At 43.2% G+C, this 19701-nt stretch overlaps 1 protein-coding gene across 1 annotated transcript; it reads right to left on the reverse strand.

Moving 5' to 3' along the window:
• Positions 1 to 2607: 2607 nt before the first annotated feature.
• LOC109417500 (uncharacterized) lies at positions 2608 to 7914 on the reverse strand. The gene is made up of 2 exons (XM_062857750.1): positions 7660 to 7914; positions 2608 to 7491 (listed from the first exon to the last, which is right to left on the reverse strand). The coding sequence occupies exons 1-2, from the start codon at positions 7912 to 7914 to the stop codon at positions 2608 to 2610; spliced, it is 5139 nt and encodes a 1712-aa protein (XP_062713734.1).
• Between the last annotated feature and the right edge of the window lie 11787 nt (positions 7915 to 19701).

A 19701-nucleotide genomic window follows, 5' to 3' on the forward strand; every position in this document is an offset into this window, starting at 1 on the left:
GCTCTAGATTCTATATGATGCGCAATGTAACCTAAATGCATTTTCAGGTGATTCTGCGCTTCCTAAGCTTAGCACAGGCTTAGGAAAACACCAGATTCAATATAGTGTGCAATGGAAAACACCAGATTCGATATGATGTATGTATTTTCGGGTGATTTTGCGCTTCCTAAGCTAAGCTCAGGCTAAGGATTGCTCTATATTCCATATGATGCGCAATGTAACCTAAATGAATTTTCGGGTGATTTTGCGCTTCCTAAGCTAAGCTCAGGCTAAGGATTGCTCTATATTCCATATGATGCGCAATGTAACCTGAATGAATTTTCGGGTGATTTTGCGCTTCCTAAGCTTAGCTCAGGCTTAGGAAAACACCAGATTCCATATGATGTGCAATGTAACCTGAATACATTTTCGGTTGATTTTGCGCTTCCTAAGCATAGCTCAGGCTTAGGATTGCTCTAGATTCTATATGATGTGCAATGTAACCTAAATGCATTTTCGTGTGATTTTGCGCTTCCTAAACTTAGCTCAGGCTTAGGAAAACACCAGATTCCATATGATACGCAATGTAACCTGAATGTATTTTCGGGTGATTTTGCGCTTCCTAAGCTTAGCTCAGGCTAAGGATTGCTCTAGATTCCATATGATGCGCAATGTAACATGAATGCATTTTCGAGTGATTTTGCGCTTCCTAAACTTAGCTCAGGCTTAGGAAAACACCAGATTCCATATGATGCACAATGTAACCTGAATGCAATTTCGGGTGATTTTGCGCTTCCTAAGCATAGCTCAGGCTTAGGATTGCTCTAGATTCTATATGATGCGCAATGTAACCTAAATGCATTTTCGGGTGATTCTGCGCTTCCTAAGCCTAGCTCAGGCTTAGGAAAACACCAGATTCAATATAGTGTGCAATGGAAAACACCAGATTCGATATGATGTGCTATGTAACCTGAATGTATTTTCGGGTGATTTTGCGCTTCCTAAGCTAAGCTCAGGCTAAGGATTGCTCTATATTCCATATGATGCGCAATGTAACCTGAATGCATTTTCAGGTGATTTTGCGCTTCCTAAGCATAGCTCAGGCTTAGGATTGCTCTAGATTCTATATGATGCGCAATGTAACCTAAATGCATTTTCAGGTGATTCTGCGCTTCCTAAGCTAAGCACAGGCTTAGGAAAACACCAGATTCAATATAGTGTGCAATGGAAAACACCAGATTCGATATGATGTATGTATTTTCGGGTGATTTTGCGCTTCCTATGCTAAGCTCAGGCTAAGGATTGCTCTATATTCCATATGATGCGCAATGTAACCTGAATGAATTTTCGGGTGATTTTGCGCTTCCTAAGCTTAGCTCAGGCTTAGGAAAACACCAGATCCCATATGATGCACAATCCTAAGCATGAAAAATCACCCGAAAATACATTCAGGTTACATTGCGCATCATATGGAGTTGGTGTTTTCCTAAGCCTGAGTTAAGCTTGGAATCTAGAGCAATTTTTAGTCTGAGCTAAGCTTAGGAAGCGCAAAATCACACGAAAATGCATTCAGGTTACATTGCGGATCCATAATAATAACAATATTATAATAAAAATATGGAATCTAGAGCAATTTTTAGTCTGAACTAAGCTTAGGAAGCGCAAAATCACCCGAAAATACATTCAGGTTACATAGCACATCATATCGACTTTGGTGTTTTCCTAAGCCTGAGCTAAGCTTAGGAAGCGCCAAATCACCTGAAAATGCTTTCATATAGAATCTAGAGCCACCCGCAAAATCTAGAGCAATTATTAGCCTGAGCTAAGCTCAGGAAGCGCAAAATAAACCAAAAATGCATTCAGGTTACATTGCACATGCTAAGGATTGCTCTAGATTCTATATGATGTGCAATGTAGCCTGAATGCATTTTCAGGTGATTTTGCGCTTCCTTAGCTTAGCTCAGGCTTAGGAAAACACCAGATTCCATATGATGTGCAATGTAACCTGAATGTATTTTCGGGTGATTTTGCGTTTCCTAATCATAGTTCAGGCTTAGGATTGCTCTAGATTCTATATGATGCGCAATGTAACCTTAATGCATTTTCAGATGATTTTGCGCTTCCTAAGCTTAGCTCAGGCTTAGGAAAACACCAGATTCGATATAGTGTGCAATGGAAAACACCAGATTCGATATGATGTGCTATGTAACCTGAATGTATTTTCGGGTGTGTTCGGACCCTTTAACTAAAATCACTTTGGCGATAAAATTTTGTTACATCAACAAAACTTCTATTTATTTGATACGTAAAAAACTGAACACTTTATTTTTGAGGCGCATAGTACAGCGGTGACCGACCGATTCAGTGGTTTATTGTATACTAAACTAGTAAACTGAGATGCGATACAAATAATGCTACCCATTCCTATTTTCTCTCACATTAGAGAGATGAGATATCGGAGAATTTGAGAAATTATGCTGAAGCAGAGGTGTCCAAACTAAACTACTATGGTTACCAACATGCCGGCCACCTAAATTCTGAATGGAATTTATAAACTCTAAATAGATTTACAAACTACATCTAATTTAACAATTTCAGGCATTTTTTTTTTTTAACTTATTGAAGAATCTACGTTGCGCTGATTTGGGCTGGCAGCGATTCATCCTTCTGTGGAGTCCTCTCGAAAGGTAGTAAACAAACTCGTGATGCCGGTCGTCTGTAGATCGCACCGCTCGGAGTACGTACTTTCACCACCCTGACCACTCCGTCCGGGCCCGGGTGGACTTCAATAATACGGGCAAGGGGCCATTCGATGGCTGGACTCCCATCTTCCTTGAGAATCACCATTTGGCCAACTTGGAGTAACGTTGATCTTGGAAATCGTTGATTTTGGTTGTGAAGTTGAGAAATGTATTCTCGCCTCCATCGCTTCCAATGGTGTTGGATGATTTGTTGTAGTCCCTGGTAGTGTTGAAGACGATTTGGAGGGATCTCACTGTAGTCCGGATCGGGGAGAGCTAACAACGAGGAGCCAGTCAAAAAATGCCCTGGTGTGAGCATATCTAACTCGTCTGGGTCCTCCGATAGGGGGGTGAGTGGCCGCGAATTCATTGCCGCCTCGATCTGGGTGAGGATGGTCGCCATGTCCTCAAATGACAATCTACGGCATCCTAGAACTCGGACGAGTGACGTCTTCGCGGATTTTACGGCAGCCTCCCATAGGCCGCCAAAGTTTGGCGCTCTTGGTGGGATAAATTTCCACACGATTCCTCGTTGCGACGTCTCGTTGGAGATTTGTGAATGCACAACGGGGTCATGCAGTAGCTCGTACAGCTCCCGGAGATCGTTGCTGGCACCCTTGAAGTTGAGCCCATTATCCGAGTGGATCTCAGAAGGTAGACCTCGGAGGGCCACAAAACGTCGTAGCGTAGCTACGAAAGCAGATGCTGTAAGGTCTCCAACCAGCTCCAGATGGACGGCCTTCGTGCTGAAGCACACGAAAACGGCAATGTAAGCCTTTTGTGCTGCTGCACGACGGTGAACAGGTTTCAGGTAGACTGGACCACAGTAGTCTACACCGGTGACAGCGAATGCACGAGTAGGAGTTGTACGAGGTTTTGGTAATTGACCAGGGGGTTGGGATACAGGGACAGGGTTGGTTCGAAAACAGCGTAAGCAGTTTCGGAAAGTATAAGTTGCTAGTGCCTTTCCACGCAATGGCCAGAATTCTTGCCGGATTTGTGCGAGCGTCATTCGGGGGCCGGAATGGAGCGACAATTCATGGTAGGCGACTGATACTTGGCGTGAAAACGTGTGATTGCTAGGAAGGATAATGGGGTGTCGAACTGCGTACGATTCTCCGGCCAGTCTCAGCCGGCCACCAACCCGAAGTACACCCTGGTGATCCAGAAAAGGGTGAAGAAGCTTTAGCGGCGAATGAGCTTGAATTCGTCGATGATTGGCCAAGGCTTTGATTTCGGCGGCGAACAGTTCCCGTTGAACACACCGTACCAATGTGAATTTCGCTTCTTGTAGATCTGCTACAGACCAGGGAGAGGATGTGGGGGGCGATCTACGATGCTGACATCTCCGGATGAACTTGAGGACATATGCCGTAATACGAAGAAGCTTCCAGTAGTTAGAATAGCGATCCAGCAGTGGATGTGGTTGCTGAGAGTCGGCTACAATCATAACGTTCTTCTTTCGCTCTAGCAGTTCCTCCGATGGTCTTTCGTACTCCAAGTGCCTTTCAGTATTCCAATGCTGGTCGAGTAACGATAACCAATCCGGTCCGTGAAACCAGTGATGCTTGTCGACGAGATCTTTGGGCATGACGCCACGTGAGACGAGATCGGCTGGGTTTTCAGTCCCCTTGACGTGATTCCACCGATGTCCTTTTGTGAGCTCCTGGATGTGAGATACCCGATTAGCCACAAAAGTAGGCCAGACATACGGCGGCGACTTCAGCCATGACAGTACCACCGTTGAATCAGACCAGAACCAAGTCTCCGTATCTTCCATTTTTAGGGCTTTCACTGTTGCCCGATAGAGCTTGGCCGCTACATGAGCACCACATAATTCCAGCCTTGCGAGAGTCGCCTTCTTCAAACTGGCTGGCCGTGATTTTGCTGCTAACAGTTCCACTTTGATCTGTCCACGTTGATCAATTGAACGAGCGTAGATGCACGCTCCATATGCCGCTTCCGAGGCATCCGAGAAAACGTGGAACTGAATCAACATCGGATAGTTAGTGAAAGCGTGCCGCTTCACTTCGATTTCCGATAGGAGGGGTAGTTGATGGTAGAACTCGGTCCACCGGTTGGATAATTCTTCAGACAGGGGATCATCCCATCCTTGAACTGCTACCCACAAAAGCTGCATCCGTATCTTGGCCCAAGAAATGACTGGAGCCGTAATACCGCTAGGGTCCCACAGCTGAGCGATGACGGAGTACACCTTACGCCTAGTCCACTGTCCGTTTACAGTAAAGTTTGACACGTCGATACCCAGCACGTCCGGCCTTGGTCGCCAATGAATCCCTAGCGTTTTAACCTGCTCTTGATCGAAATTCAGCGTAGACTGAGTTCCTAAATCCTCTGGAGGCAGACCTTCCAATGCACCCTTTGCGTTGGACATCCATTTTCGCAGCCGAAAACCTCCTTTAGGCATTAGCTGCTCCAAATCCTGCCGCATCAAAATAGCTTCAAACTCGGAATCTGCCCCACCGACGTAATCGTCCACGTAGAAGTCGTTGATGAGCGCTTCCTTTCCTCGTGGGTGCAGATCTCCTTCGTCGTCTGCTAACTGCTGCAAGCAACGTGTTGCGAGGTTCGAAGATGGAGCTAAACCGAAAGTGACACGGTTCATTTCGTACGTTGTTATCGGTTCCTCCGGCGAGAATCTCCACAAAATCCGCTGTAGAGGGGTGTCATCTGGATGCACTCTCACCTGCAGATACATCTTCTCGATGTCTGCGACGAGAGCAACTGCGTGTTTACGAAAACGAAGAACCAGATCAAAAAGAGGATCTTGAAGGACCGGCCCTATCATCAAAGCGTCGTTTAGAGAATAATTCGAAGTAGTTTTAGCGGAACCGTCGAATACTGGTCGAATCTTCGTCGTCGTGCTCGATTCTTTGATGACCGGATGATGAGGCAGATAACAAGCGAGACGATTCTCGTGTTTCAAAACATTCTCCGGAACTACTGTCATGTGGTTTAGCTCCAAGTAAGTCTGCATCGCTTCGTTGTAACCCTTTCGCAGATTTGAGTCCTTGGCCAACCGCCGTTCAAGTTGCAGAAGTCTACGGAGGGCCGTGTTCCTCGACTCGCCGATCATCTGCTCGAAACCCGTTCGCTTCGGCAGACGTACCACGTATCTCCCCTCTGAATCACGTGAAAAAGTGGCTTGAAAATGCTCCTCACAGTCCTGTTCTTCTTGAGTACGCCGTGGAACGTCCTGCAACTCCTCAATGCTCCAAAATCGTTCTATTTTCTCTTCCAGAGTCGTATTGGCCGTTACGTGACAGCATGGAATCGGGTTAAGGCTACCCAAATCCGCTTTACCGGCTGCTATCCATCCAAACACAGTGTTGACAAAAAGTGGAATTCCTTCACCTACCCGCTGTATTTGAACCCGACCACCGTTGAGTAACAAGAACTCGTAGAAATACTCCAATCCTAGCAGAAGATCAATTGGAGCTCGCTTGTTGAAACCTGGATCCGCCAGAACCATATCTGATGGTAAGTTCCAACTACTGACCGGAATCGTCGTCGAAGGCTGATCCTCTGTTACTTTCTTTAGAACTAAGAAGTCCATCGGGATGACGTAATCAGTGATTCTCGAAACTATCGTGGCAGACACAGAACTGTTTATCTGAACCCGCGCATTGCCTACACCAGCGATTGGAACGCTAATTTGTTTCCGTGGCAGCTTCAAGACTTGGCACAATCTCTCCGTCATCAGATTTGCCTGAGATCCGCTATCGAGAAGAGCTCTCGCCATGTGAGCCCGCCCGTTGCAGTCCTTCACCGACAAGAGAACTGTTGACAGGAATACGTGAACTTCTCGAGATTCAGCGGCGACGTTTGCCGCATAGATTGTAGCAACCGAACTTTGGATCACCTGCTGAGGAACTTCAACCGGAGCAACTGTAGTCGTAGAAACATCCGAACCGCCCGTTTGCGATTCAATAGATTCCTGAGCACCAGTCGCTGAACTTGAACCGGATGCTGAAAACCCAGGGTGGAGAAGACTATGATGCTTTTTGTTACACGTTCGGCACCGGAAGGAAGATTTACAATCCCGACTGTAGTGTTCACGACGAAGGCAGTTGCTACACAGCTTCTTCGAATTCACGACCTGGAACCGCTTTTCCAGAGTCATCTTCGCGAACGCAGGGCAATTGGTGATGTAATGTGAACCGTTGCAGGAAATACACTTTGTCGATGAGCTTTCGGACGCGGTATTAACTGCAAGCTTTGGCACAGACCTTTCGAAAGATTTGGGCGGAGTGGAAAATGGGACACGCTGAACTTCGCCACGCTGATCAACCGCAACCGCATCCAGTATCCGGGTTTGACCTTCGAGAAACTCCATCACTTGCCGGAACGTTGGATCCTGTTTCTTCAAGGCGAATTCTTCCCAGTCCTTCTGCGTTGAATCGTCCAGCTTTGATACCAATAGTTGTGTCAGCATCGCCCCCCAGCCCGATGTCACTTCCCCCAATTGATCCAAGATTTTTGTGTGCCGATCAAAACAACCGATGACGTCATGGATCCCACTAGCAGTCATCCTTTTCAATTTCGGAAACTGCAGGAGAGCATTTACATGTCGTTTCTTCTGCAGATACACGTTCGAATAACGCTTGGTTAATGCAGACCAAGCCGCCGCGTAGTTCGCTTCACATAACGGGAAAGAATCTACAACTTTCAACGCCTCACCCTTTAGAGACGCTCGCAAGTAGTGGAAACGTTGGATGGCACTTAAATCCGAGTTTTCGTGGATCAGCGACTTAAATGTGTCGGAAAAAGGCAACCACTTATCGAATTCCCCATTGAATTCTGGCAAATTTATCTTTGGCAATATTATGCCAGCACACGCCCCCGCAGGTGTATTTACAGAGGGGGGTGCGGAGGAAAGAAAAGTGGATGGCAACTTTGATTTCAACCCTGCCCTTACCTGGAAGTACAACTCCTCGAACTCGGCCCTAATCCTTTTATGGTCATCCGCTTTCTCTTCGTGCTCGTCCATCTCCTCGATCTGTGCTTGGATGTCTTCAAATTCGTCCCATTTCTCATCCAGTTTGTCCATGCGAGTCTGGACCTGAAGTCCGTGAGTGTCGGGAACGTAGTTCTTCAGGAAGCGTTGTGTGCGTTTGAGAAAATCCACGACGTTATCCCGCACTTGCAACTTCGGCTTCAGTTTCTTCGGCATCGCACACTAGTTGACGTAGACGAAAAGAAACTGTGGAAAGGTACGAAGCACAGCACCACACAGAATGCGATATGAGGATTGGAAAGAGGCTCACCTGTGGGCCTAAGAAATTAGGCCTTGTAATCAAACTCTCTGCAGCAAATAGCAGTAGTTCCTCGTGAGATGGATCCAACAATCGGCACTACAACTTTATATTGGCTGCGCTACAAGCGTTTCCCAACCGGCGAAAATGATCATGCACAACAACGACTGCAAAGGAGGACGAAGCACAGCACCACAAGGCAAAATAATAAAAGATTGGAGCGAGGCTCACCTGTTGGCCTACAAAATCAGGCGTTGTAAAGCAATACTCCCCGCAGCCGATCAACAGCAGTTCCTTCAAAATAGTGTCCACCAGCTAACACTACAATATGATGGCGTCCCTGACGATCCTAGAGGCCGAGCTGGGCTACTCAATCTACGATCCAACTGTCGACTGTAAAATAATACGAAGCACAGCACCACAAAGCAAACTGATGTATGATTGGAATGAGGCTCACCTGAGAGCCCAATAAATTAGGCCTTGTATTTCAATTTCGCCAACAGGAAACACAGAGCACTCCTCCTTTGAGATTCGTTCGTATATCAATGGCCACTCGTTATGTGGTCGCCCTCAGCGTTCCTCGTTGGGCGATTAAATCGGTAATGGATCGAGTGAGGCTGGCAATACAGGCCTTGTATTCACAACCGTATTATATACGCGCCCCCGGTAACAACTTTCCATGCAACTGTACCAGCAAAACCACCGTTTTGGGTTTGATTCGATTATTTTTTTTATCGCCAGATGATCTTCACTGCCTACAGATTTGGCTTCGACCATTCGCCACAGCATCAGCAGCAAACCGTAGCGAATCCGCAAGAATATAATCACCACTGCTACTATCACCCAATGTATACACAAAAGGATCACTCACGTCGATCGAGAGCCATTTGATCGTGGGGTTGTTGAACTGCTCTTCAGGTCATTGGACTGATAACATATTATGGAGGCAGAGGCTCGTTGTCGTACCGAAATATTTCACAAATAGAATTGACGAACCAAGAGATCCAAATTCGCGCGCAAAGAAACGGTCAAGATGGTGTCCAGAAATCACTTTCCAGGCAACAATCCTGGTCACGGCACCATTTGTTCGGACCCTTTAACTAAAATCACTTTGGCGATAAAATTTTGTTACATCAACAAAACTTCTATTTATTTGATACGTAAAAAACTGAACACTTTATTTTTGAGGCGCATAGTACAGCGGTGACCGACCGATTCAGTGGTTTATTGCATACTAAACTAGTAAACTGAGATGCGATACAAATAATGCTACCCATTCCTATTTTCTCTCACATTAGAGAGATGAGATATCGGAGAATTTGAGAAATTATGCTGAAGCAGAGGTGTCCAAACTAAACTACTATGGTTCCCAACAGGATGATTTTGCGCTTCCTAAGCTAAGCTCAGGCTTAGGCCTGCTCTATATTACATATGATGCGCAATGTAACCTGAATGAATTTTCGGGTGATTTTGCGCTTCCTAAGCATAGCTCAGGCTAAGGATTGCTCTAGATTCCATATGATGAGCAATGTAACCTGAATGCATTTTCGGGTGATTTTGCGCTTCCTTAGCTTAGCTCAGGCTTAGGAAAACACCAGATTCCATATGATGTGCAATGTAACCTGAATCCATTTTCGTGTGATTTTGCGCTTCCTAAACTTAGCTCAGGCTTAGGAAAACACCAGATTCCATATGGTACGCAATGTAACCTGAATGCATTTTCGGGTGATTTTGCGCTTCCTAAGCATAGCTCAGGCTAGGAATTGCTCTAGATTCCATATGATGCACAATGTAACCTGAATGCATTTTCGAGTGATTTTGCGCTTCCTAAACTTAGCTCAGGCTTAGGAAAACACCAGATTCCATATGATGCACAATGTAACCTGAATGCATTTTCGGTTGATTTTGCGCTTCCTAAGCTTAGCTCATGCTTAGGATTGTGCATCATTTGGAATCTGGTGTTTTCCTAAGCCTGAGCTAAGCTAAGGAAGCGCAAAATCACCTGAAAATGCATTCAGGTTACATTGCGCATCATATGGAATCTAGTGCAATCCTTAGCCAGAGCTAAGCTTAGGAAGCGCAAAATCACCCGAAAATACATTCAGGTTACATTGCGTATCATATGGAATCTGGTGTTTTCCTAAGCCTGCGCTAAGTTTAGGAAGCGCAAAATCACACGAAAATGCATTCAGGTTACATTGCGCATCATATGGAATCTAGAGCAATTCTTAGCCTGAGCTAAGCTCAGGAAGCGCAAAATCACCCGAAAATACATTCAGGTTACATTGCGTATCATATGGAATCTTGTGTTTTCCTAAGCTTGAGCTTAGTTTAGGAAGCGCAAAATCACCCGAAAATTCATTCAGGTTACATTGCGCATCATATAAAATCTAGAGCAATCCTAAGCCTGAGCTATGCTTAGGAAACGCAAAATCACCCGAAAATACATTCAGGTTACATTGCACACTATATCGAATCTGGTGTTTTCCTAAGCCTGAGCTAAGCTAAGGAAGCGCAAAATCACCTGAAAATGCATTCAGGTTACATTGCGCATCATATGGAATCTAGAGCAATCCTTAGCCTGAACTAAGCTTAGGAAGCGCAAAATCACCCGAAAATGCATTCAGGTTACATTGCGTATCATATGAAATTTGGTGTTTTTCTAAGCCTGAGCTCATGCTTAGGAAACGCAAAATCACCCGAAAATACATTCAGGTTACATTGCACATCATATGGAATCTGGTGTTTTCCTAAGCCTGAGCTAAGCTAAATAAGCGCAAAATCACCTGAAAATGCAATCAGGTTACATTGCACATTATATAGAATCTAGAGCAATCCTAAGCATGCGCAATGAAACCTGAATGCATTTTTGGTTGATTTTGCGCTTTCTGAGCTTAGCTTAGGCTAAGAATTGCTCTAGATTTTGCGGGTGGCTCTAGATTCTATATGAATGCATTTTCAGGTGATTTGGCGCTAAGCTTAGCTCAGGCTTAGGCAAACACCAGATTCGATATAGTGTGCAATGTAACCTAAATGCATTTTCGGGTGATTTTGCGTTTCCTAAGCATAGCTCAGGCTTAGGATTGCTCTAGATTTTATATGATGCGCAATGTAACCTGAATGAATTTTCGGGTGATTTTGCCCTTCCTAAACTAAGCTCAAGCTTAGGAAAACACAAGATTCCATATGATACGCAATGTAACCTGAATGTATTTTCGGGTGATTTTGCGCTTCCTAAGCTTAGCTCAGGCTTAGGAAAACACCAGATTCCATATGATGTGCGATGTAACCTGAATGCATTTTCGGTTGATTTTGCGCTTCCTAAGCATAGCTCAGGCTTAGGATTGCTCTAGATTCTATATGATGTGCAATGTAACCTAAATGCATTTTCGTGTGATTTTGCGCTTCCTAAACTTAGCTTAGGCTAAGGAAACACCAGATTCCATATGATACGCAATGTAACCTGAATGTATTTTCGGGTGATTTTGCGCTTCCTAAGCTTAGCTCAGGCTAAGGATTGCTCTAGATTCCATATGATGCGCAATGTAACATGAATGCATTTTCGAGTGATTTTTCGCTTCCTAAACTTAGCTCAGGCTTAGGAAAACACCAGATTCCATATGATGCACAATGTAACCTGAATGCAATTTCGGGTGATTTTGCGCTTCCTAAGCATAGCTCAGGCTTAGGATTGCTCTAGATTCTATATGATGCGCAATGTAACCTAAATGCATTTTCAGGTGATTCTGCGCTTCCTAAGCCTAGCTCAGGCTTAGGAAAACACCAGATTCAATATAGTGTGCAATGGAAAACACCAGATTCGATATGATGTGCTATGTAACCTGAATGTATTTTCGGGTGATTTTGCGCTTCCTAAGCTAAGCTCAGGCTAAGGATTGCTCTATATTCCATATGATGCGCAATGTAACCTGAATGAATTTTCGGGTGATTTTGCGCTTCCTAAGCTTAGTTCAGACTAAGGATTGCTCTAGATTCCATATGATGCGCAATGTAACCTGAATGCATTTTCAGGTGATTTTGCGCTTCCTTAGCTTAGTTACATATGATACGCATGTAACCTGAATGTATTTTCGGGTGATTTTGCGCTTCCTTAGCTTAGCTCAGGCTAAGGATTGCTCTAGATTCCATATGATGCGCAATGTAACCTGAATGCATTTTCGAGTGATTTTGCGCTTCCTTAGCTCAGGATTAGGAAAACGCCAGATTCCATATGATGCACAATGTAACCTGAATGCATTTTCGGGTGATTTTGCGCTTCCTAAGCATAACTCAGACTTAGGATTGCTCTAGATTCTATATGATGCGCAATGTAACCTAAATGCATTTTTAGGTGATTCTGCATTTCCTAAGCTTAGCACAGGCTAAGGAAAACACCAGATTCAATATAGTGTGCAATGGAAAACACCAGATTCGATATGATGTATGTATTTTCGGGTGATTTTGCGCTTCCTAAGCTAAGCTCAGGCTAAGGATTGCTCTATATTCCATATGATGCGCAATGTAACCTGAATGAATTTTCGGGTGATTTTGCGCTTCCTAAGCTAAGCTCAGGCTAAGGATTGCTCTATATTCCATATGATGCGCAATGTAACCTGAATGAATTTTCGGGTGATTTTGCGCTTCCTAAGCTTAGCTCAGGCTTAGGAAAACACCAGATTCCATATGATGCACAATCCTAAGCATGAAAAATCACCCGAAAATACATTCAGGTTACATTGCGCATCATATGGAGTTGGTGTTTTCCTAAGCCTGAGTTAAGCTTGGAATCTAGAGCAATTTTTAGTCTGAGCTAAGCTTAGGAAGCGCAAAATCACATGAAAATGCATTCAGGTTACATTGCGGATCCATAATAATAACAATATTATAATAAAAATATGGAATCTAGAGCAATTTTTAGCCTGAGCTAAGCTTAGGAAGTGCAAAATCACCCGAAAATACATTCAGGTTACATAGCACATCATATCGACTTTGGTGTTTTCCTAAGCCTGAGCTAAGCTTAGGAAGCGCCAAATCACCTGAAAATGCTTTCATATAGAATCTAGAGCCACCCGCAAAATCTAGAGCAATTATTAGCCTGAGCTAAGCTCAGGAAGCGCAAAATAAACCAAAAATGCATTCAGGTTACATTGCACATGCTAAGGATTGCTCTAGATTCTATATGATGTGCAATGTAGCCTGATTGCATTTTCAGGTGATTTTGCGCTTCCTTAGCTTAGCTCAGGCTTAGGAAAACACCAGATTCCATATGATGTGCAATGTAACCTGAATGTATTTTCGGGTGATTTTGCGTTTCCTAAGCATAGCTCAGGCTTAGGATTGCTCTAGATTCTATATGATGCGCAATGTAACCTTAATGCATTTTCAGATGATTTTGCGCTTCCTAAGCTTAGCTCAGGCTTAGGAAAACACCAGATTCGATATAGTGTGCAATGGAAAACACCAGATTCGATATGATGTGCTATGTAACCTGAATGTATTTTCGGGTGATTTTGCGCTTCCTAAGCTAAGCTCAGGCTAAGGCCTGCTCTATATTACATATGATGCGCAATGTAACCTGAATGTATTTTCGGGTGATTTTGCGCTTCCTAAGCATAGCTCAGGCTAAGGATTGCTCTAGATTCCATATGATGCGCAATGTAACCTGAATGCATTTTCGAGTGATTTTGCGCTTCCTAAACTTAGCTCAGGCTTAGGAAAACACCAGATTCCATATGATGCACAATGTAACCTGAATGCATTTTCGGTTGATTTTGCGCTTCCTAAGCATAGCTCAGGCTTAGGATTGCTCTAGATTCTATATGATGTGCAATGTAACCTAAATGCATTTTCGTGTGATTTTGCGCTTCCTAAACTTAGCTCAGGCTTAGGAAAACACCAGATTCCATATGATACGCAATGTAACTTGAATGTATTTTCGGGTGATTTTGCGCTTCCTAAGCTTAGCTCAGATTGCTCTAGATTCCATATGATGCGCAATGTAACATGAATGCATTTTCGAGTGATTTTGCGCTTCCTAAACTTAGCTCAGGCTTAGGAAAACACCAGATTCCATATGATGTACAATGTAACCTGAATGCATTTTCGGGTGATTTTGCGCTTCCTAAGCATAGCTCAGGCTTAGGATTGCTCTAGATTCTATATGATGGGCAATGTAACCTAAATGCATTTTCAGGTGATTCTGCGCTTCCTAAGCTTAGCTCAGGCTTAGGAAAACACCAGATTCAATATAGTGTGCAATGGAAAACACCAGATTCGATATGATGTGCTATGTAACCTGAATGTTTTTTCGGGTGATTTTGCGCTTCCTTAGCTAAGCTCAGGCTAAGGATTGCTCTATATTCCATATGATGCGCAATGTAACATGAATGAATTTTCGGGGGATTTTGCGCTTCCTAAGCTTAGTTCAGGCTAAGGATTGCTCCAGATTCCATGTGATGCGCAATGTAACCTGAATGCATTTTCAGGTGATTTTGCGCTTCCTTAGCTTAGCTCAGGCTTAGGAAAACACCAGATTCCATATGATGTGCAATGTAACCTGAATGCATTTTCGTGTGATTTTGCGCTTCCTAAACTAAGCTCAGGCTTAGGAAAACACCAGATTCCATATGATACGCAATGTAACCTGAATGTATTTTCGGGTGATTTTGCGCTTCCTAAGCTTAGTTCAGGCTAAGAATTGCTCTGAATTCCAAATGATGCGCAATGTAACCTGAATGCATTTTCGAGTGATTTTGCGCTTCCTAAACTTAGCTCAGGCTTAGGAAAACACCAGATTCCATATTATGCACAATGTAACCTGAATGTATTTTCGGGTGATTTTGCGCTTCCTAAGCTTAGCTCATGCTTAGGATTGTGTATCATTTTACTTAATGCATTTTCAGATGATTTTGCGCTTCCGACGCTTAGCTCAGGCTTAGGAAAACACCAGATTCGATATAGTGTGCAATGGAAAACACCAGATTCGATATGATGTGCTATGTAACCTGAATGTATTTTCGGGTGATTTTGCGCTTCCTAAGCTAAGCTCAGGCTAAGGACTGCTCTATATTACATATGATGCGCAATGTAACCTGAATGAATTTTCGGGTGATTTTGCGCTTCCTAAGCTTAGTTCAGGCTAAGGATTGCTCTAGATTCCATATGATGAGCAATGTAACCTGAATGCATTTTCGGGTGATTTTGCGCTTCCTTAGCTTAGCTCAGGCTTAGGAAAACACCAGATTCCATATGATGTGCAATGTAACCAGAATGCATTTTCGTGTGATTTTGCGCTTCCTAAACTTAGCTCAGGCTTAGGAAAACACCAGATTCCATATGATACGCAATGTAACCTGAATGTATTTTCGGGTGATTTTGCGCTTCCTAAGCTTAGCTCAGGCTTAGGAAAACACCAGATTCGATATAGTGTGCAATGGAAAACACCAGATTCGATATGATGTGCTATGTAACCTGAATGTATTTTCGGGTGATTTTGCGCTTCCTAAGCTAAGCTCAGGCTAAGGCCTGCTCTATATTACATATGATGCGCAATGTAACCTGAATGAATTCTCGGGTGATTTTGCGCTTCCTAAGCTTAGTTCAGGCTAAGGATTGCTCTAGATTCCATATGATGAGCAATGTAACCTGAATGCATTTTCGGGTGATTTTGCGCTTCCTTAGCTTAGCTCAGGCTTAGGAAAACACCAGATTCCATATGATGTGCAATGTAACCTGAATGCATTTTCGTGTGATTTTGCGCTTCCTAAACTTAGCTCAGGCTTAGGAAAACACCAGATTCCATATGGTACGCAATGTAACCTGAATGCATTTTCGGGTGATTTTGCGCTTCCTAAGCATAGCTCAGGCTAAGGATTGCTCTAGATTCCATATGATGCGCAATGAAACCTGAATGCATTTTCGAGTGATTTTGCGCTTCCTAAACTTAGCTCAGGCTTAGGAAAACACCAGATTCCATATGATGCACAATGTAACCTGAATGCATTTTCGGTTGATTTTGCGCTTCCTAAGCATAGCTCAGGCTTAGGATTGCTCTAGATTCTATATGATGTGCAATGTAACCTAAATGCATTTTCGTGTGATTTTGCGCTTCCTTAACTTAGCTTAGGCTTAGGAAAACACCAGATTCCATATGATACGCAATGTAACCTGAATGTATTTTCGGGTGATTTTGCGCTTCCTAAGCTTAGCTCAGGCTAAGGATTGCTCTAGATTCCATATGATGCGCAATGTAACATGAATGCATTTTCGAGTGATTTTGCGCTTCCTAAACTTAGCTCAGGCTTAGGAAAACACCAGATTCCATATGATGTACAATGTAACCTGAATGCATTTTCGGGTGATTTTGCGCTTCCTAAGCATAGCTCAGGCTTAGGATTGCTCTAGATTCTATATGATGCGCAATGTAACCTAAATGCATTTTCAGGTGATTCTGCGCTTCCTAAGCTTAGCTCAGGCTTAGGAAAACACCAGATTCAATATAGTGTGCAATGGAAAACACCAGATTCGATATGATGTGCTATGTAACCTGAATGTATTTTCGGGTGATTTTGCGCTTCCTAAGCTATGCTCAGGCTAAGGATTGCTCTATATTCCATATGATGCGCAATGTAACCTGAATGAATTTTCGGGGGATTTTGCGCTTCCTAAGCTTAGTTCAGGCTAAGGATTGCTCTAGATTCCATATGATGCGCAATGTAACCTGAATGCATTTTCAGGTGATTTTGCGCTTACTTAGCTTAGCTCAGGCTTAGGAAAACACCAGATTCCATATGATGTGCAATGTAACCTGAATGCATTTTCGTGTGATTTTGCGCTTCCTAAGCTTAGTTCAGGCTAAGCATTGCTCTAGATTCCAAATGATGCGCAATGTAACCTGAATGCATTTTCGAGTGATTTTGTGCTTCCTAAACTTAGCTCAGGCTTAGGAAAACACCAGATTCCATATGATGCACAATGTAACCTGAATGTATTTTCGGGTGATTTTGCGCTTCCTAAGCATAGCTCATGCTTAGGATTGTGTATCATTTTACTTAATGCATTTTCAGATGATTTTGCGCTTCCTAAGCTTAGCTCAGGCTTAGGAAAACACCAGATTCGATATAGTGTGCAATGGAAAACACCAGATTCGATATGATGTGCTATGTCACCTGAATGTATTTTCGGGTGATTTTGCGCTTCCTAAGCTAAGCTCAGGCTAAGGACTGCTTTATATTACATATGATGCGCAATGTAACCTGAATGAATTTTCGGGTGATTTTGCGCTTCCTAAGCTTAGTTCAGGCTAAGGATTGCTCTAGATTCCTTATCATGAGCAATGTAACCTGAATGCATTTTCGGGTGATTTTGCGCTTCCTTAGCTTAGCTCAGGCTTAGGAAAACACCAGATTCCATATGATGTGCAATGTAACCTGAATGCATTTTCGTGTGATTTTGCGCTTCCTAAACTTACCTCAGGCATAGGAAAACACCAGATTCCATATGATACGCAATGTAACCTGAATGTATTTTCGGGTGATTTTGCGCTTCCTAAGCATAGCTCAGGCTAAGGATTGCTCTAGATTCCATATGATGCGCAATGTAACCTGAATGCATTTTCGAGTGATTTTGCGCTTCCTAAACTTAGCTCAGGCTTAGGAAAACACCAGATTCCATATGATGCACAATGTAACCTGAATGCATTTTCGGTTGATTTTGCGCTTCCTAAGCATAGTTCAGGCTTAGGATTGCTCTAGATTCTATATGATGTGCAATGTAACCTAAATGCATTTTCGTGTGATTTTGCGCTTCCTAAACTTAGCTCAGGCTTAGGAAAACACCAGATTCCATATGATACGCAATGTAACCTGAATGTATTTTCGGGTGATTTTGCGCTTCCTAAGCTTAGCTCAGGCTAAGGATTGCTCTAGATTCCATATGATGCGCAATGTAACATGAATGCATTTTCGAGTGATTTTGCGCTTCCTAAACTTAGCTCAGGCTTAGGAAAACACCAGATTCCATATGATGTACAATGTAACCTGAATGCATTTTCGGGTGATTTTGCGCTTCCTAAGCATAGCTCAGGCTTAGGATTGCTCTAGATTCTATATGATGCGCAATGTAAGAAACAGAGTTGATGTACACGTGCTGTAGTCCCATGTACGGGAGCCACATTGCAAGCGAGCTCCCAGGAGCACTGTACATTTTGAGACTGAAAGTTGTGCGCCTCATTTTTCTCAAGATGTGTCTCATGAGCTACGTCTCATGTGCTGATGAAATTAGAAAATTTCACGACAAAAACTTCCTAAACGAACGAGAATTGAAACCTTAACCTTTGCATTGAGAGTCCCTAGTCGTATCGCATATACCAACCAGACACTTGAGTTGTGTACGGAAAAAAGTTGTTGAGGTTCTTCGTTACCAAGAAGTTGTTTTTCACCTTAGATACCAACAGCTCACGCAGCGCATGAGACGAGCTCCCCGGGAGCTGTGCGCCAAGCTCGCACCCACCAGATTTTCGTGAGCCTCCTAGCAGCGCAGCACACTGCGATTTTGAAGAGCTAGGAGACAATTTGGTGTGAGGCTCGCTGTCACATTTATGTACACATGAGCAATCGGAAACTCTGGTAAGAAAATGCATTTTCAGGTGATTCTGCGCTTCCTAAGCTTAGCTCAGGCTTAAGAAAACACCAGATTCAATATAGTGTGCAATGGAAAACACCAGATTCGATATGATGTGCTATGTAACCTGAATGTATTTTCGGGTGATTTTGCGCTTCCTAAGCTAAGCTCAGGCTAAGGATTGCTCTATATTCCATATGATGCGCAATGTAACCTGAATGAATTTTCGGGTGATTTTGCGCTTCCTAAGCTTAGCTCAGGCTTAGGAAAACACCAGATTCCATATGATGCACAATCCTAAGCATGAAAAATCACCCGAAAATACATTCAGGTTACATTGCGCATCATATGGAGTTGGCGTTTCCTAAGCCTGAGTTAAGCTTAGAATCTAGAGCAATTTTTAGTCTGAGCTAAGCTTAGGAAGCGCAAAATCACACGAAAATGCATTCAGGTTACATTGCGGATCCATAATAATAATAATATTATAATAAAAATATGGAATCTAGAGCAATTTTTAGCCTGAGCTAAGCTTAGGAAGCGCAAAATCACCCGAAAATACATTCAGGTTACATAGCACATCATATCGACTTTGGTGTTTTCCTAAGCCTGAGCTAAGCTTAGGAAGCGCCAAATCACCTGAAAATGCTTTCATATAGAATCTAGAGCCACCCGCAAAATCTAGAGCAATTATTAGCCTGAGCTAAGCTCAGGAAGCGCAAAATAAACCAAAAATGCATTCAGGTTACATTGCACATGCTAAGGATTGCTCTAGATCAGTGATTCCCAAAGTGGGCGAAATCGCCCTTTTGGGGGCGAAAACGACATTGAAGGGGGCGAAAATTTTAAAATTCGAATTTGGGGGGCGAAAAATTCAACAAGGGGGCGATTTTCCGAAAACTATTTCAATCAGAATTATTTTGGGTATTTTTTTACAGTTTCGGTCTCTTTGTCAAGAGGAGTTTTTGTCATTGTCTGAAAGTTGGTCGAACAAATCAGCTCGATTGGAAAAGTTTCTATATCAATTTCGGATTTAACAGGCTTATTATACCTTACCAAACAATAGAATAAGTTCCCCTTGAACGGGT

This window comes from Aedes albopictus, chromosome 3 (genome assembly GCF_035046485.1).
Source record: "Aedes albopictus strain Foshan chromosome 3, AalbF5, whole genome shotgun sequence".
Lineage (NCBI taxonomy): Eukaryota > Metazoa > Arthropoda > Insecta > Diptera > Culicidae > Aedes > Aedes albopictus.